Source organism: Camponotus vicinus, unplaced genomic scaffold (assembly GCF_025532165.1).
Source record: "Camponotus vicinus isolate PSW18456_S1 unplaced genomic scaffold, iyCamVici1.0 SCAF_4, whole genome shotgun sequence".
NCBI classification, from domain to species: Eukaryota; Metazoa; Arthropoda; class Insecta; order Hymenoptera; family Formicidae; genus Camponotus; species Camponotus vicinus.
In genome coordinates, this window is record NW_028141976.1 from 8,427,865 (window position 1) to 8,451,984 (window position 24,120).

Genomic DNA, 24,120 nt, shown 5'->3' on the forward strand with positions numbered 1-24,120 from the left:
ACAGTTGGATACAATTAGTGCATGAACCCCTAACAGCACACATGTCCAAAAGATGTCTAGAGAACATACAGAGAATATCTGGATGTCTTACAAATGTCTTTTGGACATCTTTCGGACATGTATACTGTTAGGGAACTTGGCGCCCTTTTTTTACCTTTTTTATAAAAAGATAAGTTTTTAGGAATTATCAGACATACTGTAAATAGGAACAGGACATATATTACGATATGTGCATAAATTCATATGTTAAGGCCTTTCTATCCTTGTGTGTGTATATAAACGAGCATAAAATTCACAGACGTTAATAACATTTGCTTCACAAATATTACTCGAAAAATATCGCACTTGTGTTTGGCAAAAGTTGTAGGTATTAAAATCAAACTCGTTCTAATTCACCTTCTAAAAGTTAATGTTTTATATAATTATAATAATCTAGATATAATATAGATACAATAATTCAAAAATTTATTTATGATTCGAATATAACCAATAATTTCTAAAACCAAAAAAATATAGAAATGAACATATAAGTAATCGGGCAAAAATCTTTTAATCCGAATAATAATTAAAGTTAAATATTTGAGTTTTTACGAATATTTTAATTAAAAATTTGCTTCTTTTTTCTATACAACTATATTCTTCGTATACTTTTGCTTGAAATAATTCTTATTTCGTATGACCACATCCAATTCTTATTTCGTGACCACATCCCTCAATTCCACTGTGCCAATAACAGTGGCGGATGGACCCTAATAGGGCCGTAATATCTTTAATGACTTCCATGCAGGTCTAATACCAAGAGAGTAAGTGAAACAGCGAAAATTGAATATTACTAATTTGCTTATTGTTAGATTTTATTAATTAAAATATTATACAAATTTAAAATTGACTAATTTAGTACTACTATAGTCAATAATTTATCATTAGCTATATGAGGGGAAAGAGTAGGAGGGGGATTAGGGCGGCTATATCGCAGAAATAAGTTTTCTGCCTCAGCGGGATTCGAACCCGAGACCCTTCATGGTAGGCAAGTATCTTGCCGCCTCAGCCACACGCCGCCCCATAGAGTCGGTAGTCAATCATTCATGATAACTCTGGAAGATATGATCAAACATTTAAAAAAATGATCATAAAGTTGAAAAAAATAACTGGAATGCACTTAAAATGGATACAAGACAAAGCTATATTAAATTTATGACACTATGCGTAAATATAAATTGTGAATAAGTAAAATTTTTTTAATAATCGGGCAAGAAATTTTGTATTTGGATGTGAAATTTTTGAGAATGTTCAGGTTTTTTGATATTTTGATAATAAAATTGTTACATTAAAAAATAATAATTTGATGCCTTGATAATATATATTGTGCACATAATTGAAGCTAGATTTTATAGTAGTGATCCAGTATTCTTATTTTATATTTTGTACAGATTTTGATTAAACGGCAGGTTCAAATGATGCGCGCGCCTGCAACTCTAGATGAAAGCTGCGCGCGCATGCGGACTCGCTTCGCGCGCGCGCGCTCGTCACGTTCGGACCTCTACGGCGCTAGGCCACGTCCAGAGCGCTACGAGCGCAGAGAGGGAAGGAGCTGGAATGGTAATTCACTCCGCGGAGCCAGCAATATGAGCGTCTGTGGTACCGTTCGTTGAGAAAACGCCGCGACGTGACAAAATTCCATCGCCGTGAAAATCGCGTGTCGTACGTGTCGCGCGTTGTGTGCATCGTGTGTTGTTGGCGAGTGTGTTAAAAACAAGTGTCGGTGTCTGATTCCTCCGTTCCTGCCTTCTCCAGCACACGCATACGCGCACACACACGTGGATACGCATACGGATTTCTTGGGGTTAGTTCGCCGGATTCGCCCAAGGATTATCGCCAGCCCGTCGTCGTCATCGAGCCCCTACCCGGTCGTCGGAAACGCCGCAAGGAATTGCTTTCGGTGAGTGCGTGACGCATCAGTATTATCTTACATACACGACGTCTCGCGAATGACGGGCGACCGCTCGTCGTTCGCGGGAATTCGTAAAATTCCGGCTGATCAATCGTCGCTGGCACGTAAAGACCGGCATTCTTGCCATTCATGCCTTCGACGTGCGAGCAAGAAATTATTTTCACGCGATATTCCTCGCCCCTCTTCCCCTTGTCGCAATAACATGAATCGAAAGAAAAACAGGAGGCCCGTGAATTGAGCCGTAATTCCGGACGATCAGTTTGTAATTTATTTCCTTTTATTTTGCGAATATAATTCCTGTATCTTTGCACATGTCAATCTTCGCAACAGCGGTTGTTGCGTCTTGGAATAGTCGTACAACAGTCGAACGTTTCTCGCGACATTGTTTTCTACAGTACGGTAATTAGTCATCGTCGTAATTAAATTCCATTCTTAGCATCCGTTCTTGTCATCCTATTTACGACGTTTTTTCAAGGATTCCGCGCGATCGCTTTAAGCAGCGTGATTAGAGGTCAGTTACCGGTCAGCCTTTCTATTATACGCGATACGTTGCGTTATCCGTCACTTTCGATAAGTGTGTGTGTGTAATTTACTTCGTCGCGAAATTAGATCGAAAACGTGATACACGGTTGTTGCACGGCAGGAAGAGGAGGAGAAGGGGGAGGGGAAGGCTCCCCCTCTCTTCAAGTTCGCTGCATTTTGACAGATAACGTAACGGCCTTTGACAGTTGATGCAGAGATCGACGGGAAAGATTCGTCGCGATTACTGACCCTGAAAGGATGCGGAATGCGGAAAACTAGAAGGTCGATAATTTCTCTCGGCCAGCGATCGTATCGAAGATGGCATTTATCATTATTGCGTCCATTTGTATCCCCGAATAGGGGCATTCGGTGCAATATACGCGATAAAATGATGCATCTCGCTCGAGACGCGCCGTCGTCGAGATTTATTACCCCCATGCCGCTCAATTAATTACAATAATTCGCGACTCCTTTCTTCGCCGATCTCGTTTGCGTTAATCGTGAGAAATATCATCGGGGAGAATGATCTCTAATGTAAGGCAGGTAATAAAATTTAGGCCTCCCCTATCGCGCATTTAACGCTAATTGCGATTCTCAGACCCAGATACGTCGCTCGCGATCCTCGTACGAGATAAAAGCGGCGTTAACAATTGTGTTTCATTTTAGTGTTACTTTTGACTTTATAATAATAATAATAATAATCATAACAATAATAACTCTGTAAACTCTGTAAATGTATAGAGCAATTAAACTGTAATTTATAATTTTTACCGCCCTGAATCGAGCGTCTTACGTTTCGCAAGCAGTCTACGTGCTATGAAATAAAAGAAATAGGGATGGCAATAAGTAAAATCGGCCGAAAAGTTAAGCTAACCGCAAACCTGCATTAATGTTACAACGAAAATTAATACAATAATTGCTCATCATAAACGCATTACTTCTCACTTATTTTTTCAGGTAATGTTTTACGAATCGTCAAATTTATGAAAGCAAAGAAAATAATGTAATCGAAATCAGAATTAAAGGTTAAATGCTAATACATGTAGCAGGGCGAAGCGTGGCACAGTAGGCAGCGCACTAGCCTGCAAAGCCAAAAGTCCCGGGTTCGATTCCCGATAATACATGCAGCGATAATGGAAATCAGAATTAAAAGTTAAATGCTAATACATACAGGGTGATTCAAAATAACCCCCTTGTCCCTGAAATGACACATTCTTGAATCAATTCTAAGATGATTTTTCCTTTGGCAAAATTTCGTCCAAAGCTTAGTTTTTGAATCACTGTTGAATAATAACTGTTGGCGATTAAAAATCACTCGATGAAAGAAACTCGCGTCGTCGCGTCGTATAGTAACGTGTCCGCGCGTGTTTCTTTCATCGAGTGATTTTTAATCGCCAACAGTTATTATTCGACAGTGATTAATAGTGATTAGTGATAGAGTCATTAGTAAATTTCTCGTCTCATCGAGTGAGTAAATAAATGTGATTACGTTAAAGTTTATAAAAGAATACAGTTCATGAAAGAAGAAAGAGAGAGAGAGACAGATAGAGAGAGACAGAGAGAGAGAGAGAGAGACAGATAGACAGAGAGAGAATGTATGTGTTTGCATGTTTGTCTGTATGTGTATAGCGACCAGCTGATCGCAGCAGGTGCCCCGCGTAAGCACCCGCGTCTGACGGTGAATCGCGCCACCCTTGCCTGCCTCTTATATTCGACCCGTCATACGTTAACTACTTCCTTTAATAATTCAAAAACTAAGCTTTGGACGAAATTTTGCCAAAGGAAAAATCGTCTTAGAATTGATTCAAGAATGTGTCATTTCAGGGACAAGGGGGTTATTTTGAATCACCCTGTATAGCAGGGCGAAGCTTGGCATTTATACGCATTTCTTGCGATTTGTTTGATCCATTGTTGTAATAATTTCCATTTTCCTTTGGTAATTCCATGCTTTTGTTTCAAGTGTGTAGTCATTATCGTTGAAGCTTCTAGCAGTGTTTCTTTTTTGATATCGGGATCATCATCAATAGATATTTTGTGATGACAAAATTTGCATTTTACTTCTGGATTGAGCATATCATTTGAAAAACTATGTATTTACAAAAGAGTTTCGATTTTTATTTTATAAGATTGTTTTATGTTACGTAAGATTGTTTATGTATTAAAAACGCAAGATATACAGGGCGATCCTGAAAAACGTTATGTCTTTAAAATGACGTATTCCTGACACCATTCTAAGACAATTTTTCCTTTACCAAAATTTGATTTGAAGCGTAGTTTTTGAATTATGAGCAAAAATAGTTAGTAAATCACGCGTCGGGTACAGAAGGCAGGCAGGAGCGGCGCGGCGTGCCGCGAGCGCGGGCGCAGCTGACCGCCCGACGGGTGATTATCACCGCATGAGTCGCTAACTATTTTATCTTATAACAAAATTATGCTTTAAATAAAATTTTGGTAAAGAAGAAAATGTCCTAGAATTACGTCAGAAATACGTGTTCCTTAAAATAACGTTATTTTAATAATGAAAAGTTGTTCCGGATCGCCGGCCGTCCGACGTTGCAATCAGCTGATTGCTACACGCGATGTGTGTATGGCGGAGTGTGTGCGTAAGAGAGAGAGAGAAAGAGAGAGAGAGGGAGGGTAGGAGGGACAGACATTCATACACACGCACGCACTTTTTTTCTCGCTCTCTTTCTCTCTTTTACGCAACACTCATACACTCTCTCATTCAGTCTCTCACTCACACTCTCTCGGTCACTCACTCACTCACTCACCTGCTTACTCACTTGCTCACTCACCTTGTAGCAGCGTAGCGAATCTTCATGCTATGTATTGTTGTTATCTGCTGCACGGTTATGATTGCTAGAGATGCGCGACACATCGAAATTTTTTCGATTATTAGTCTCACACTCGATTGACACAATACAGATTACACGATAACGAGTTTACTGTTTATTCACTCACTATTGATTTATCGATACCAAAAATTACTTTCAAAGAAACGCGAATGCAAACAGCACATGACTCGACGCGAAGCGACGGACCGCGGAGACTGCGCGACCACAAGAGTTATGTTGCCAGAAACGCGACACGCGACATCTAACAAACGACTTGCGCGTGGCGCGTGATTGACGCGAGATAAGACGAACGATCGGCTAAAACCTTCGCATTGCGAATGCGGTAGAAAACATGACACGTATAATGACATACTTAAAAAATTAATTATTTATTATAAATAATAACTATTTCTAATTATAATAAATAATTATTATTTTAAAAAGCATGTGTTGTACGTTATTACGTTTTCGAAATTATTGCATTCACGATGCGAAGATTTAAGTCAATCGCAAGAATAATGTAATTTTAATTCTTGCGATTGACTTAAATCTTCGCATCGTGAATGCAATAATTTCGAAAACGTAATAACGTACAACACATGCTTTTTAAAATAATAATTATTTATTATAATTAGAAATAGTTATTATTTATAATAAATAATTAATTTTTTAAGTATGTCATTATACGTGTCATGTTTTCTACCGCATTCGCAATGCGAAGGTTTTAGCCGATCGTTCGTCTTATCTCGCGTCAATCACGCGCCACGCGCAAGTCGTTTGTTAGATGTCGCGTGTCGCGTTTCTGGCAACATAACTCTTGTGGTCGCGCAGTCTCCGCGGTCCGTCGCTTCGCGTCGAGTCATGTGCTGTTTGCATTCGCGTTTCTTTGAAAGTAATTTTTGGTATCGATAAATCAATAGTGAGTGAATAAACAGTAAACTCGTTATCGTGTAATCTGTATTGTGTCAATCGAGTGTGAGACTAATAATCGAAAAAATTTCGATGTGTCGCGCATCTCTAGCAATCATAACCGTGCAGCAGATAACAACAATACATAGCATGAAGATTCGCTACGCTGCTACAAGGTGAGTGAGCAAGTGAGTAAGCAGGTGAGTGAGTGAGTGAGTGACCGAGAGAGTGTGAGTGAGAGACTGAATGAGAGAGTGTATGAGTGTTGCGTAAAAGAGAGAAAGAGAGCGAGAAAAAAAGTGCGTGCGTGTGTATGAATGTCTGTCCCTCCTACCCTCCCTCTCTCTCTCTTTCTCTCTCTCTCTTACGCACACACTCCGCCATACACACATCGCGTGTAGCAATCAGCTGATTGCAACGTCGGACGGCCGGCGATCCGGAACAACTTTTCATTATTAAAATAACGTTATTTTAAGGAACACGTATTTCTGACGTAATTCTAGGACATTTTCTTCTTTACCAAAATTTTATTTAAAGCATAATTTTGTTATAAGATAAAATAGTTAGCGACTCATGCGGTGATAATCACCCGTCGGGCGGTCAGCTGCGCCCGCGCTCGCGGCACGCCGCGCCGCTCCTGCCTGCCTTCTGTACCCGACGCGTGATTTACTAACTATTTTTGCTCATAATTCAAAAACTACGCTTCAAATCAAATTTTGGTAAAGGAAAAATTGTCTTAGAATGGTGTCAGGAATACGTCATTTTAAAGACATAACGTTTTTCAGGATCGCCCTGTATATTGTGTCAATCGAGTGTGAGACTAATAATCGAAAAAATTTCGATGTGTCGCGCATCTCTAGCAATCATAACCGTGCAGCAGATACAACAATACATAGCATGAAGATTCGCTACGCTGCTACAAGGTGAGTGAGCAAGTGAGTAAGCAGGTGAGTGAGTGAGTGAGTGACCGAGAGAGTGTGAGTGAGAGACTGAATGAGAGAGTGTATGAGTGTTGCGTAAAAGAGAGAAAGAGAGCGAGAAAAAAGTGCGTGCGTGTGTATGAATGTCTGTCCCTCCTACCCTCTCCCTCTCTCTCTCTCTCTCTCTCTCTCTCTCTCTTACGCACACACTCCGCCATACGCACATCGCGTGTAGCAATCAGCTGATTGCAACGTCGGACGGCCGGCGATCCGGAACAACTTTTCATTATTAAAATAACGTTATTTTAAGGAACACGTATTTCTGACGTAATTCTAGGACATTTTCTTCTTTACCAAAATTTTATTTAAAGCATAATTTTGTTATAAGATAAAATAGTTAGCGACTCATGCGGTGGTAATCACCCGTCGGGCGGTCAGCTGCGCCCGCGCTCGCGGCACGCCGCGCCGCTCCTGCCTGCCTTCTGTACCCGACGCGTGATTTACTAACTATTTTTGCTCATAATTCAAAAACTACGCTTCAAATCAAATTTTGGTAAAGGAAAAATTGTCTTAGAATGGTGTCAGGAATACGTCATTTTATAGACGGATCGTTTTTCAGGATCGCCCTGTATGTAGGACCAGTTATATTTCAAAATTATTTGCCTCCAAATTATTTATTACATTTTAATTCTTTGCATTGTGCTATTAAGATATTATGTCATGAAAGTGATTGTATTAATAATAATGAATATGCTAAAAATTTGTTAACTTATTTTGTTGAAACTGCAAAAATATTATACGGAAAAGATTTTATTATTTATAACGTTCACAATTTAATTCACTTAGCTGATGATGTTCTAAAATTTGGTCATTTGGATTCATATAGTAGTTTTTCTTTTGAAAGTTTTTTATATGAAATTGAAAAACAATTAAAGAAAGCAGAAAAACCTCTTCAACAAATACATAATAGAATAGTGGAACGTGCTACATATAAAAAAACACGACATGAATATAATGTTTCAAAACCTCAAGTTGCTCATTATAATTCTTTAAAATCAAATGAAACAAGATCAGCATATGATTCCATTTTTTATAAAACATTTGAACTTTTATCAAAAAAAGAGCCTGACAGTTTTTGTTACTTAAAAAGTTTTGATATTTTTCATATTATAAATATTTATAAATATGATAAAGAATTCATGATACAAGGTAGAATATTAATAAATACAAGCAATCTTCCTCATTATCCTGTAAATTCAAAATTATTTAACATTGTCGTTGGGAATGAATGGTCCGAATTAAAAAATTATCCACTGGATGAAATAAATATAAAGGCAATTTGTATTCCTTATAAAAAAACATTCGTTTTTTTTCCTATAATTCATACATGTACATAGGGGGGACGTCGCCGCCATTAGATCGGGTGACATGTGTGGAAGTGAGTGGCAGAAAGGAGAAGGAAAAGGGGATGGTTGGGAGAGGAGATGAGAGCTGGGAACGGAGGAGGAGGTGGAGGTATACCGGAGGGTTGTGTTGACGTGGAGGCGGAGATGGAGAGAGAACGGATAGAGAGTTTTTTGGAAGAGAAAAGTTGGAGTAAAAGTGCTGAGTTGGGAAGAATGGCGGATGGAGGGAGAGGCGGGAAGAAGAGGAGTAGTGGAACGACGGAAATGGAGAGTGGAGATGGCGCTAAAGGCCAAAGGAAGGAGCGAGTGGAACGGCAGAGATGGAGAGTGGAGATGGCGCTAGAGGCTGGAGGAAGGTAAAGTCACTAGATATACAAAGTACCGCAATCCATAAGACTCAATGTATAAGGATTTGGAGCCAAAATGACGCCAAAAAGTACAAGTGCACACTTTTGTTACGTATGTATGTACACTTTAAGTGCAATTTTCTAACTTGTATGTGAAATCTGAGAAGCATTCGTGACTAGGTTGTTGCGTAAAAGGCTATAGAAATCAAAGCGAAAAAGGTTTTCGTTTATTTCGCATCCCAAAAAGCGAAAATAACAAAAAATGCAAAAAATGGCTGAAATTAATTGCCAAAAATACATTGTCATTAAGGGGTCATGTAAATATATAATTTGAATGAACCGCTTATTGGAGTCAAAATGGCGAATGATTGCGGTACTTTGTATATCTAGTAACTTTAGAGGAAGGAAGCGAGCGGTAGATAGATCGATGCGTGGATCGATTAAAGAGAGACGGAGAGTACGGGGTTTACAGTGAGGAAGTTGGAACGATAGATAAAAAGATGGAAAGTGGAGGACTGTGGAGGAGATCAGAGAACTGAGGAAGGTTATGGTGGAGCTGGTGTTGGTGTTAAGGAGGTTGACAAGGGGAATGGAGAGGAGAGAGGAGGTCGGTCAAGAGACCGTGGGAGTTGAGGTTAGGACGGAGAGGGAAGGTGCAGAAGAGGAGAGTATGGTGGAAGGTGAGAGGAGAGAAAAGGAAGAAGGAAGAGGAGGAAAGGAAGGCAGGAAGGTGGAGGAGTCAACGATAGGGAAGTGGAGCGTGGGAGTTGAGGTTAAGTTGGAGAGGGAAGGTGCAGAGGAGGAGATTAGGGTGGTAGATGAGAAGAGAGAAAAGGAAGAGAGAAGAGAAGAAAAGGAAGGCAGGAAGGTGGAGGAGTCAACGATAGGGAAGTGGAAAGCATTAGAGGTGAGGAAGGAGATGAGAGAGAGGACGGTGGAAGGAAGGAGAGCTGGTGATGGAGAGAGGAGGGGCAAGCGGTGGAAAGAAGTAGGTGGTATGAGGAAACAGAGGAGACGGAGGAGGAAAGTGATGAATAGTGGAAAAGGAGAGAGGAGGAAGAGGGTGAAGAAGGTAAGGAATGGAGAGCTGGAGAGGGAAGGGTAGGAGGTGGAAGAGGGGGGACGAGTAGGGACAAGGGGGAGAGAATAGGGATAGAGGAGGAAAGGTAGGAAAGATAGGAGAGGGAGTTAAGGGAAATGGAAGAAGTGGAGGGAGTGGAGAGGAGGAGTAGATAACCGCTGTGCTTTTGTTTAATTTCCGTTTGTTTGCAGTTACTCTCGATACAGGGTGGGGAATGGAAAGGAAGGATTAGAGCAGAAGGAAACGGAGACAGGAAAGGAGGAGAGACAGGATAGGGAAAGCAAAGCGCAGGAGAAAGGGAGAGGAAGAAGAGGAAGATGGAAAGCGGTGCTGGCATGAGAGGAAGCATAGATTGGGAGGAGAAGGGTCCGGAGAGTGGAAAGGGAGGTGAGGGATGGAGAGAAAGGAAGGGGAGGATACGCAGGGAGGGTGTGGGAAATTAGAATGTAGTGGTCGCACAAGGGCTAGGTCGGGGAGATGTAAATTTTTTGGATTGTGAAAGGTTCGGGTACGCTCCTTGCAAAAGCGCCTTGTAACCCTAAGGGGAATCAATAAACTATCATACATGTACATAAAATGATATCAAATTGTATTTTAAGCGTGTATATATATATATATATATATATATATATATATATATATATATATATATATATACAGGGTGACCCATTTTAACATAGGCAGCCAAATAACTCGAAAAATAAGCAAGATAGAGAAAAATGTTTTAGACAAAAGTTGTATGGTTTCGAGGGGGCCATAAGATGGTATCATTGGTTTGACCTTGAAGAGTCATTTGAAGGTCACGTGAAGGTCACTTCAATTTTTTTAAATGGAATACCCTATATATTTTTGTACATTCTTGTAGCTTATTTCGAGAGCTTTCCAAAACACTATAATTAAGTACCTTTCCGTTAAGTACTTTTTGAGTTATGATGCTTGAAATAATTTCTTAATTTTACATAAACCGTAAAATATCTTGTAAAATATTCATTTTTCGATTATCTTACCTTAATACTTTTATGTACAAAATAATGAGAGGAATCAATTGGTGTAAAGAAAACACATAGTTGTTTTTAAGAAAAAATATGGAATTGTTAATTGCAAATTACATATTTTTTCTTCGAAACAACTATGTGTTTTCTTTACACCAATTGATTCCTCTCATTATTTTGTACATAAAAGTATTAAGGTAAGGTAATCGAAAAATGAATATTTTACAAGATATTTTACGGTTTATGTAAAATTAAGAAATTATTTCAAGCCTCATAACTCAAAAAGTACTTAACGAAAATGTACTTAATTATAGTGTTTTGGAAAGCTCTCGAGATGAGCTACAAGAATGTACAAAAATATATAGGATGTTCCATTTAAAAAAATTGAAGTGACCTTCACGTGACCTTCAAATGACTCTTCAAGGTCAAACCAATGATACCATCTTATGGCCCCCTCGAAACCATACAACTTTTGTCTAAAACATTTTTCTCTATCTTGCTTATTTTTCGAGTTATTTGGCTGCCTAAGTTAAAATGGGTCACCCTGTATATATACAGGGTGACCCATTTTAACTTAGGCAGCCAAATAACTCGAAAAATAAGCACACTACGAAAAAATGTTTAGAATCAAAATTTTGTCATTTCGAGGGGGACGTACAATGACGTTAAAATGAGCCCCCCACCCCTCCCCCTGGGCGGTGAGGGGGGGCAAGTTTGAAATCTTAAATGGGAACCCCTATTTTTTATTGCATATTCGGAATCTTTGGCTAAAAACACATACAATTTGTCTGAAACATTTTTCTCGATTCATGATAGATGGCGCTGTAATCGACGAAATTCAATTTCTTCGATTTCTCTTACTGAGAACCCATGCTTACGATTCTGCAATAAATTAACAATAAAAATACCACGTTTTCATTGTTAATACTCGAAATTAGTCTTAAAACAAACTTCTCATTATTTTTTATTACTCATTAATTACTTCTCAAGAAACTGCTTTTAGCGTAACCCAGGAACAACGTCGTGGACGTAGCAGTTTTCTGTTCCCTTCGGGGTGCTTGATTAACGTGAGTCCCCTCGCCTCTCACAATTCGGGGTGCTTGAACGTGTGGTAACCCAGCCAGTGAAGGCAAGGTCGTGTGGTGATCCAGCCAGTGAAGGCAAGGTCGTGTGGTGACCCAACCAGTTAAGGCAAGGTCAAGTAGTGACCCAGCCAGTGAAGGCAAGGTCGTGTGGTGACCCAACCAGTTAAGGCAAGGTCAAGTAGTGACCCAGCCAGTGAAGGCAAGGTCGTGTGGTGACCCAACCAGTTAAGGCAAGATTGCATTGTTATCAGCTCTCTCCGCATGGAGGAGATGCTCAAAGTGTGCACCATTATTTTCTAAGGATAACAGTAATCGACAGCGAAAGTTACGTTGTACATTTTCTAGCATTAAAGGAGTTATAGCTTCACAAGCTCTTCTTATTCTTTCCATCATATTCAATCTTGTCGTTGGAGCTTTACTATACACTGCATCTTTAACGTATCCCCATAAAAAGAAATCAAGGGGGTTCAAATCCGGTGATCTCGGAGGCCACAGAACTGGTCCACCCCGCCCTATCCACCGATTTGGGAACCTTTGATTCAAAAACATCCGTACAATACGAGCATAATGAGCAGGAGCACCATCTTGTTGATACCATAAATTTAGTCTAACTGCAAGGGGAACATTCTCTAGGTATGCTGGCAAATCATTTTCGAGGAATTCTAAATACATTGGACTATTAATTGGACGTTCAAAAAAATGAGGTCCAATGACTTGGCCATTGCAAATGCCTACCCATACATATAAACTCCAACGATGTTGATTAAGCACCTCACGATACCAATGTGGATTTTCTGGTGACCAATAGTGGCAATTATGCCTATTGAGACTACCATTGCTGATGAATGTTGCTTCATCACTGAAACAAACATTACTAAAAAAATCTGGATTCTGATCTAACATCTCAAGAGCCCATCTACAAAATTGTACTCTGAGTACGTAGTCGGCCTCACTTAATTCCTGTACCAGAGTAATATGATACGGATGGTAATTGACTGATCGTAACAATCTATGTGCCGTAGTTTGAGGGATTCCCAGTTCTCGTTCTATTTGACGGGTACTAATATGGGGATTTTGATGAACCATAGCCAAAACTGCGAGCAATCTAGGGTCATTATTATTATGAAGTCTATTCCTTCGCCTTTCGCGATGAAGTGGATTATTACGAGATCTCCTTTCAATGTTTATAATTTGTTGATCAGTAGGATGGCGGCGATTTGGGAATCGCTCCGCATAAGTACGGGCAGTAAGTCTGTAATTTCTACCACATTCGCCAAAGGTTATAAGAATATCGACTACTTCTGTAGGCGTATAATTTGCCATTTTACCAGAATTTTATCAGAGTACAAATGTTAAAAAAATACATAAACACTTGTGACTTTGGCACTAAATGGACAAAATTTTGGAGGGATACTTAGAGGAACTCCATCAGATGGAAAGTCCAAAATGTCTCGGTACTTTGGACCATTCAAGTTGCCTAAAGGGCAGGTTACGCTAAAAGCAGTTTCTTGAGAAGTAATTAATGAGTAATAAAAAATAATGAGAAGTTTGTTTTAAGACTAATTTCGAGTATTAACAATGAAAACGTGGTATTTTTATTGTTAATTTATTGCAGAATCGTAAGCATGGGTTCTCAGTAAGAGAAATCGAAGAAATTGAATTTCGTCGATTACAGCGCCATCTATCATGAATCGAGAAAAATGTTTCAGACAAATTGTATGTGTTTTTAGCCAAAGATTCCGAATATGCAATAAAAAATAGGGGTTCCCATTTAAGATTTCAAACTTGCCCTCCCTCACCGCCCAGGGGGAGGGGTGGGGGGGCTCATTTTAACGTCATTGTACGTCCCCCTCGAAATGACAAAATTTTGATTCTAAACATTTTTTCGTAGTGTGCTTATTTTTCGAGTTATTTGGCTGCCTAAGTTAAAATGGGTCACCCTGTATATGTATGTATGTATGTATGTATGTATATAACATTTTTATTCAAATCTATATTAACGTATGCAATTATATGCATTATAAGTAATTCAAATGTAGTAAATTAAATATAGGAAATCCAGCTATGTGTTTCGTCTTTGAAATAGTTTCTCTTTTTTATTTAATAACATATATATGATTTGTGACATAAATCGAATATCATGGTGAGAAACAAAATATAATTGGATATAGGAATATTTGAAATTACACAGTGATAAAGTATAATATGATATTTATAATAGAATTTATAGATTTAGGCGAACAAAAATTATTTTAGATCAGATATATATTGCACTTGTATTTGGCATGTGTTATAAGTATTGAAATCAAACTCGTTCAGCTAATGTTTTATTTAGATACAATAATTCAAAAATTTGTCATTTATTTATAAATCGAATATAACCCCCCTCCTCCCAATAATTTCTAAAACCAAAAAGATATAGGAATTAACAAATAAGTCGGGCAAAAATTTTTTAATCCGAATAATAATTAAAGTTAAATATTTGAGTTGTTACGAATATTTTAATTAAAAATTCTAATAAAATAACAATTTTTACATATTAATAATAAAGAAATGATTAAAGATAAATTGTTAAATTGAGAATTTATTATTAAATTAAAAATATAATATCGAATCGTAAAAAATTTAATACCTGCTTACTATATTCTTATTGTTTTAATTGTAATTTGAATGCAGATTATCAAAAAATTCAAGTTAAAAATTTAATAACAGCTTCACATATTCAGTAACAGATATATCAATTTAAAGATAAATTTTAAAGACATATTACATAGATTTTAAGAACATTTAATGGTTACAATTTTTAACGGCTTTTATAAGAATTCCTTCACTATCATGAAATAATATTTTTAAACGAAAGTAGGTATACTAGGCCGGTTCTAACCCAGGTCCTCTCAGGGGGGGTGAGGCGCGAGGGGATCTCAGCGGCGCGGGGAATGACGTTACGCAGGATGGAGGGGGTTTTCGGCGGCGCGGGGGAATGACGTCACGCGGGACGGAGGGGATTTCGTAGGCGCGGGGGCTGCGGGGCGGGGCGGGGGACGCTTGTGTTGGATGTTTTATGACAAGTATAAACAATCATAAACAGATTGATAAACAGCGGTATTTGAAGAGGATTGGGTCTTCGGGCCTAACCCAAAATCATTTTCCCCCTTTTTTTTATTTTATTTTATCTTATTTTTTAATGAAGAATTGTAACGTATCAGCACTGATGTTCGGCTGCTTTGTACCCTTGCCGCGCGTGTGAGAGAGAGAGAACAATAATATCGCGTGCGAAAAGAATGCGTACGAGAGAGAACGATAGCGAGACTTATAATTAATGCGAGAGCACGCAAAGGATTGGAGCGCAAGGGAAAGGCGTGTAAATAATTGCAATTTTTTTTTGTTATAATTAAAAATATATAGAATTTATTTAAATGTGTGTATGAGTATTACAAATTGTGTGTGTGTGTGTGTGTGTGTGTGTGTGTACTTAATATTAAAATTATATAAAATTTAAAAATTAATAAAATATAGGAGGAAAAAAAAAAGATGAATATAAAATAATGCGGACGGTGCGCCGGGCTGTAAGGGGGAGGCAGCTCCTGAAACAAGAAAAACGCTACATTAATTTTATCTTAATTAAAATAAAAAAAATAATAATTTATTTTGAGATACTTTTGATATATAATAAATTAAAAGATACTTACAATGTTATCCATGACTCATCTATTTTAATTTGTGCAAATAGGGCACATGTTGCAGGGAAATATTTGATTCAAACATTTTCTGCACTCTTTGCATGACATACTCGAATTTTCCAAATGAACATAAGCTATGGTTCTATGTTCTCGAACAGCACTAATTTCTTCAAACTGATGCGGATCTTCTAGAAAGCATTCGGTACAATATTTTGATCCATTTTCCATATAATAATAATAGGAAATGCAACATATCTTTGTTGCTTCGTTGTATGTCATTATTTCAGGTATGCTTAAATCTCGCTGTTTCTTTTGTAACCGTTCATCAAGAATATCGACACTATTGTCACTATCATAATCACTGTCCTTCGCCAAGGGTTCTATATCAGATTCATCATCTTCCATCTCTCTCCTCTCTCTCTCCTCTCTCTCTATCTCCATCCTCTCCGCCACAGCTGGATCCATCCAATCATCGTAATCATCATCCGTATCGTCGTCGATGATAATTACGTTTTCTTCAGCCATTGCACAAGACCACCGAAACACAGAAGAGCAACGAAAGAAATGACACTCTAGTGCAGCAGACTCCTCTTCATTATATATATTTTTTAACATAAACAATATAAACGCGGGGGAATGACGTCACGCGGGACGGAGGGGATTTCGTAGGCGCGGGGGCTGCGGGGCGGGGTGGGGGACGCTTGGGGATGTGTTGGATGTTTTATGACGAGTATAAACAATCATAAACCGATGTCCAGATGGTAAACAGCGGTATTTGAAGAGGATTGAATATTAGGGCCAGAATTATTTTCCATATTTTTTCTAGGAAGAATTGCAACGTATCAGCGCCGATATTCGGCAGCTTTGTGCCCTTGCCGCGCGTGAGAGAGAACGAATTCTTTCTGAGATGTAAATAAATGATTATTATGATACACCACTTATTTATTTTACACAAAGATGAAAAGGTTTAGACGAAATACAGGGAGGATTGAAGCGCATCAAGTCACAGTACATGATTTGAACGCGCATCGACACGTCGCGTCGGTATAGTAAAAGTATAGTCAAAAAGTATAGTGTTCTGTCAGTGTTGTGTGATAATATATATATATATATATACACTCACCCGCAAAAAAAGCGGTACACCTAAAATTTGAGAAAATTTCATCAAATTTTAAATGATCATAACTTGGTAAATAATGATGATAAAAATATGTTTAAAAAAACAAAATGAAGGCTGTAATGTCCACTTTAAGAATATTTAAGTGGCAATTATGCTCAGCCATTGTTTTCAAAATGGCGGATAAGGAAGTGAAAGGATGTAAAATTGATTATTAAAGGATCGAGTTTGGGACGGTGCACGGCGTAAATCAGGTAACGCAGCCCAATGAGACCAAATGCTCGTGAAAGTGTGGAGTGTTATCTTTAAAATGTTTTTTTACCGAGCTCGATACGATGATTTTTCGCTGAGTTATTCCGAATTTAATTAAAAACGCTCTTTTTTCTTCTTCAATTTGCAGCTCAGCGAATAATTATCGTATCGAGCTCGGTAAAAAAGCATTGTAAAGGTGATACTCCACACTTTCACATGCATTTCGTCCCATTGGGCTGCGATACCTGATTCACGCCACGCACTGGAGCAAAGCGGGAACCTTTATTTATCGGTTTTGTATGCTTTCATTTATCCGCTATTTTGAAAAAAAATGGTTGCACATAATTTCAATTTAATTTAGGTGTGTGTGTGTGTGTGCTCGTTTGTATACCACAAGGATAAGGACCCCGTGGTTCGTCAGCTCCACAGTATTTAAAGACTCCAAACCCTCCTTGTGGCGTGTGTGTGTGTGTGTGTGTGTGTGTGTGTGTGTGTGTGTGTGTGTGTGTGTGTGTGTGTGTGCTCGTTTGTATACCACAAGGATAAGGACCCCGTGGTTCGTCAGCTCCACAGTATTTAAAGACTCCAAACCCTCCTTGTGGCGTGTGTGTGTGTGTGTGTGTGTGTACGGGCGCACGCATGTGTGTATTAATAGTGGGTATGACCTCCTCGTGCGCGTATTACCTCATTCATACGATCAGGCATACTCTGTATTAGTCTTTTTATTTCATCCTGCGTAATTGCATCCCATGCATTTTGAAGAACTCTTTGAAGTTCTTGCAGTGACTGAGGTGCAGGTACGTGATTTCGTACTTTCTTGCCGAGATTGTCCCACAAATGCTCAATGGGATTTAAATCCGGACTACTTGCTGGCCAAACAAGTCGATTTATGCCAACTTCATCGAGGAAATCAAACACTCTTCTCGCAGTGTGTGGTCGAGCATTGTCTTGCATAAACAAGAAGTTCTCTCCGATAAAGGGTGCATACGGAACAACATACGGAAGGAGTATGTCTTCCACGTATACATCTGCGTTCATGTTCCTGTCAAAAAAGTGCAAATCTGTATGAGCGTCCGCTGAAATACCTGCCCAAACCATCACAGAGCCTCCATTGTAGCTGTACCTTTCACTTACAGTACAATCTGCAAATCGTTCTCCACGACGACGATAAACTCGTTCTCGTCCATCTGGAGAATAGAGACAAAAACGAGATTCATCGCTAAAGAGTACTTTGCCCCAGTCTGCGTAATTCCAGTCTCTATGCGCAACTGCAAAATTGAGTCGAGCTACGCGATGACGACCTGTAAGAAAAGGTACAGCCGCTGGCCTGCGCGAAAACAGATTTTGTTCCGCTAATCTTCTCCGAACGGTGTCAACGGATACATTGCAATTGTGGACATCCCTTAAATTGTTTCGAATTTGAACAGCTGTTCGATGTCTGTCTCTTAATGAATTTAAAACAATAAATCGGTCATCGTTTTCATTGGTACGTCGAGGGCGCCCAGAACCAGGCCTCCTCTTGAAAGAATTGGTGTCTAAGTACCTGGCATAAGCACGTTGCACAGTTGAAACTGACAGATCAAGTGCCTCAGCAACGTATCTTCGACTTCTGCCATCTTCAATTAAAGCAACAACTTGAGCAGCTTTTTCTGGAGTTATCGTTGCCATAATCGAGAAGTAATTTCGAGAAGAAGTAATTAATTATGGTTTCAATAGATGAAGTCGCAAGGAGCAACGCGTCTAGAGAGCTAGCAAATCAATCGCATAACTTGTACTATAGTCTTTCAATGTTTTTTCCGTTTGAGACGTGCTTATGCCAGGTACATTGAAAGACTATAGTACAAGTTATGCGATTGATTTGCTAGCTCTCTAGACGCGTTGCTCCTTGCGACTTCATCTATTGAAACCATAATTAATTACTTCTTCTCGAAATTACTTCTCGATTATGGCAACGATAACTCCAGAAAAAGCTGCTCAAGTTGTTGCTTTAATTGAAGATGGCAGAAGTCGAAGATACGTTGCTGAGGCACTTGATCTGTCAGTGTCAACTGTGCAACGTGCTTATGCCAGGTACTTAGACACCAATTCTTTCAAGAGGAGGCCTGGTTCTGGGCGCCCTCGACGTACCAATGAAAACGATGACCGATTTATTGTTTTAAATTCATTAAGAGACAGACATCGAACAGCTGTTCAAATTCGAAACAATTTAAGGGATGTCCACAATTGCAATGTATCCGTTGACACCGTTCGGAGAAGATTAGCGGAACAAAATCTGTTTTCGCGCAGGCCAGCGGCTGTACCTTTTCTTACAGGTCGTCATCGCGTAGCTCGACTCAATTTTGCAGTTGCGCATAGAGACTGGAATTACGCAGACTGGGGCAAAGTACTCTTTAGCGATGAATCTCGTTTTTGTCTCTATTCTCCAGATGGACGAGAACGAGTTTATCGTCGTCGTGGAGAACGATTTGCAGATTGTACTGTAAGTGAAAGGTACAGCTACAATGGAGGCTCTGTGATGGTTTGGGCAGGTATTTCAGCGGACGCTCATACAGATTTGCACTTTTTTGACAGGAACATGAACGCAGATGTATACGTGGAAGACATACTCCTTCCGTATGTTGTTCCGTATGCACCCTTTATCGGAGAGAACTTCTTGTTTATGCAAGACAATGCTCGACCACACACTGCGAGAAGAGTGTTTGATTTCCTCGATGAAGTTGGCATAAATCGACTTGTTTGGCCAGCAAGTAGTCCGGATTTAAATCCCATTGAGCATTTGTGGGACAATCTCGGCAAGAAAGTACGAAATCACGTACCTGCACCTCAGTCACTGCAAGAACTTCAAAGAGTTCTTCAAAATGCATGGGATGCAATTACGCAGGATGAAATAAAAAGACTAATACAGAGTATGCCTGATCGTATGAATGAGGTAATACGCGCACGAGGAGGTCATACCCACTATTAATACACACATGCGTGCGCCCGTACACACACACACACACACACACACGCCACAAGGAGGGTTTGGAGTCTTTAAATACTGTGGAGCTGACGAACCACGGGGTCCTTATCCTTGTGGTATACAAACAAGCACACACACACACACACACACACACACACACACACACACACACACACACACACGCCACAAGGAGGGTTTGGAGTCTTTAAATACTGTGGAGCTGACGAACCACGGGGTCCTTATCCTTGTGGTATACAAACGAGCACACACACACACACACACCTAAATTAAATTGAAATTATGTGCAACCATTTTTTTTCAAAATAGCGGATAAATGAAAGCATACAAAACCGATAAATAAAGGTTCCCGCTTTGCTCCAGTGCGTGACGTGAATCAGGTATCGCAGCCCAATGGGACGAAATGCATGTGAAAGTGTGGAGTATCACCTTTACAATGCTTTTTTACCGAGCTCGATACGATAATTATTCGCTGAGCTGCAAATTGAAGAAGAAAAAAGAGCGTTTTTAATTAAATTCGGAATAACTCAGCGAAAAATCATCGTATCGAGCTCGGTAAAAAAACATTTTAAAGATAACACTCCACACTTTCACGAGCATTTGGTCTCATTGGGCTGCGTTACCTGATTTACGCCGTGCACCGTCCCAAACTCGATCCTTTAATAATCAATTTTACATCCTTTCACTTCCTTATCCGCCATTTTGAAAACAATGGCTGAGCATAATTGCCACTTAAATATTCTTAAAGTGGACGTTACAGCCTTCATTTTGTTTTTTTAAACATATTTTTATCATCATTATTTACCAAGTTATGATCATTTAAAATTTGATGAAATTTTCTCAAATTTTAGGTGTACCGCTTTTTTTGCGGGTGAGTGTATATATATATATATAAAAATGGAAGACGAAGATCACGCGTTGTCATCTGACAGTGACTGCATTAGTGACTGCAGTGAGAACTCCACGGAATTCAGAGAGAAAATAGTGTCTGTTGCGGAAATTAATGCTTTAAACGCACGTAGTACAAAATTTTGTATCATATACAGTTATTATTCCACGGGTGGTGCTCTAGCTGTATGTCCTTCGTGTATGATTGCATTGCAAGGCGTGGATAGCCAAATGATGTATGCTATTAGAAAACATAAAATTGAGACACTTAATGCGATGGATGGCCGATTTTGTTCAAGGTGTAGCGAGCCGTTGTATATAAGATTTCCATGCAATATGTGCCCAATTTGCACTCAGTGAAAAAAAAAATGGAAAATATCGAACAGACTGAACGCGACCTGGTGGAGCGATCCAACCAAATTGCCACCTTGGGCGAATATTTTGCATGGCTACAACGATGCAACGAGTACATCGAGTCGCTGGAAGAGCAAAGTCGGATCAAACGACTACGATTATCGATCGGGAATCGACAATCATTGATTGCTCGGATCGCGCGACTCGAAGGTGCAAAGACTCGATTGCAGAGACAGTTTATGCCCAGTGGTGGTAATTACAGTGGCGACAATAACGCGGGTGCCGGATGTAGCGCGCATCAAAATGAACTTGTGTGGCGCGAGATTGATACCGCGTTCGATAACCGTATTCTGACCGGTGCTGTGATTAACGCAAACCATATCGAACCTCGTCAATTTCTCGATGACGCCAAAGACATTGTGATAGAACATGTGCAGGACGTTATAAGAAGACACAACAGTGTAAAAGTGAACACTATATTCAATGGTGAATTTGTGTCGGGTGATAAGCGCGCAAATAAAAGTACCAATACGAGAAACTGTAAACTCTTTCACACATCCGATTTACACGAGTGGTACGAGCGTCGCGTTATCGAACCCACTCTAGCATCGCTGGAAGAATTTCAGGAACGCGATAGTGGCTGGGCATTGTCGCGAATATTGAATTTGACTGTAAATATAAATAAGTATAATCCTATGCGCGCGGGATGTCATATAAAATTGCCGCGGGAGATTATGATGAAGAGAGCAGTGATTAACGTACAATCAAAAGACAATGCGTGTTTCGCGTGGGCAGTGGTCGCCGCTCTATATCCCGCAGAAAGAAAGGCGGAACGAGAATCATCGTACCCGTCGTACGCGACAGTGCTGAATTTCCGAGACATTGAGTTTCCAGTGACTGTCAATCAGATTAAAAAATTTGAACTTGTCAACGATATTTCGATCAACGTGTACAGCATCGAAGAGAAGAACAGCATTGTTCCGATACGTCTTTCGCAGCAGAAGCGGGACAAGCATGTCAACTTGTTGTACGTGGAAGACGGCAACAATGTCGGACATTTCGCATGGATCAAAAATTTATCCCGGCTCGTGAGCTCGCAACTGAGCAAAAAGGACCATAAGAAATATATCTGCGATCGGTATGTATAATTTAAATAATTATAAGTTATGTAGCAAATAGTATATAAATCTTTAATTTTTTTAAAAATTTTTATTTTCTTTTATAGATGCTTGCATTACTTTGATTCGGACGACAAGTTGCAGTCGCATACTGTCGACTGTGGAAAGATGAACGACTGCGCTATCCGGTTACCGAGCGATAAGGACAAGTGGTTATCGTTCAACAATTACAACAAGAAAGAGCAGCTTCCATTCATCGTGTACGCCGACTTGGAATGCGTTCTGGCCAAGATGGAGGAAGAGAAGAATATGTGCCAGCACCATCAAGTATTTAGCATAGCATATTATATACATTGCTCATACAACGACTCATTATCCGCATATCATTCGCGTCGCAGTACCGATTGTATAGCATGGTTCGTCGAGCAACTTAAAATGTTAGCATTTCGTGTAAAAAATATTTTAACTACTAATGTCCCTATGGTAGATTTAACATTCGAAGAGTGTGAAAAATTTAATAGCGCTACTCAATGTCATATATGCGAAAAACCGTTCGCGCAAGACGATACACGCGTACGCGATCATTGCCATTTGACTGGACGGTACAGAGGTCCCGCGCATTCAAATTGTAATTTAAATTATAAAGAGTCTTTCTGTATTCCGATAGTGTTTCATAATTTATCCGGTTATGATTCGCATTTCATTATCGAGGAAATAGCCACAGCGTTCGAAGGGAGAGTCGAGTTACTTCCAATAACGAAAGAGAAATATATATCGTTTACCAAAAACGTCGATCTTAAGGAAGAAAAACCAAAAAATCAAGTAAAATTACGCTTCATCGATTCATTCAAATTTCTTACGGTAAGTCTCGACAAATTAGCATCTTATCTAGATAAAGATAAACTGGATATTTTAAAATCAGAATTTCAAAATTTATCGAGTGAAAACTTCAAATTATTAACACGAAAAGGTGTGTTTCCATACGAATACATCGATTCCGTTGACAAGTTGCAAGATACATGTTTACCACCGCGCGAATCATTTTACAGTTCCTTAACCGGTGAAACTATATCCGAGAGCGATTACGCGCACGCCGAGAACATCTGGACGCGATTCTCCATTCGAACGCTAGGCGAATATAGCGATTTATATCTTAAAATCGATGTCTTGTTATTAGCCGATATTTTTGAAAACTTTCGCGAGAAATGTATCGACAGTTACGGACTCGACCCTGCGTATTATTATACTCTTCCCGGATACACGTGGGACGCCATGTTGAAGCATACAAAGATTACGTTCGAATTGCTTACCGACATCGACATGGTCATGTTTATCGAACGCGGTATACGCGGTGGTCTGAGTCAGTGTTCCAACAGATACGCGCGCGCTAATAACAAGTACATGCAACAATCGTACGATCCATCGAAACCATCGTCGTATTTGATGTATTTCGATGTAAATAACTTATATGGATGGGCAATGTGTCAACCGTTGCCCTATGCCGATTTTCGATGGGTCGATGTCGAATTTTGACGTAGCATCGATCGCGTTAGATTCGCCTACGGGTTATATCCTCGAAGTCGATCTCGAGTACCCGCAACATCTTCACGATACGCACACTGACCTTCCGTTTTGCCCGACACGTGACAAGCCGCCCGGCAAGCGGCAAGACAAACTCCTCGCA

The 24,120-nt window shown here is 39.5% G+C and overlaps 2 protein-coding genes across 4 annotated transcripts in view; both read left to right on the forward strand.

The window, feature by feature from the left end:
• The first annotated feature begins 1,798 nt into the window (after positions 1 to 1,798).
• The window catches only part of LOC145970412 (uncharacterized), an 87,511-nt gene continuing 65,189 nt past the window's right edge, over positions 1,799 to 24,120 (forward strand). Inside the window, exons 1-2 of one of the 3 annotated variants that reach the window (XR_014438422.1) lie at positions 1,799 to 1,939; positions 10,162 to 10,547. Coding sequence is in view for 1 of the 3 variants with exons in the window: in XM_083097211.1 (XP_082953337.1) it covers positions 9,437 to 9,961; positions 10,162 to 10,245 (609 nt within the window). In the remaining 2 variants the exon portion in view is untranslated. Of the gene's footprint in view, positions 1,940 to 7,974; positions 9,962 to 10,161; positions 10,548 to 24,120 lie in introns of those variants that run through there. The other 2 variants (XM_083097211.1, XR_014438425.1) reach the window with 2 other exon arrangements.
• Positions 20,900 to 24,103, forward strand: LOC145970356 (uncharacterized). Its single transcript, XM_083097076.1, has 2 exons — positions 20,900 to 22,456; positions 22,544 to 24,103. The coding sequence occupies exons 1-2, from the start codon at positions 21,294 to 21,296 to the stop codon at positions 23,967 to 23,969; spliced, it is 2,589 nt and encodes an 862-aa protein (XP_082953202.1). The 5' UTR covers positions 20,900 to 21,293; the 3' UTR covers positions 23,970 to 24,103.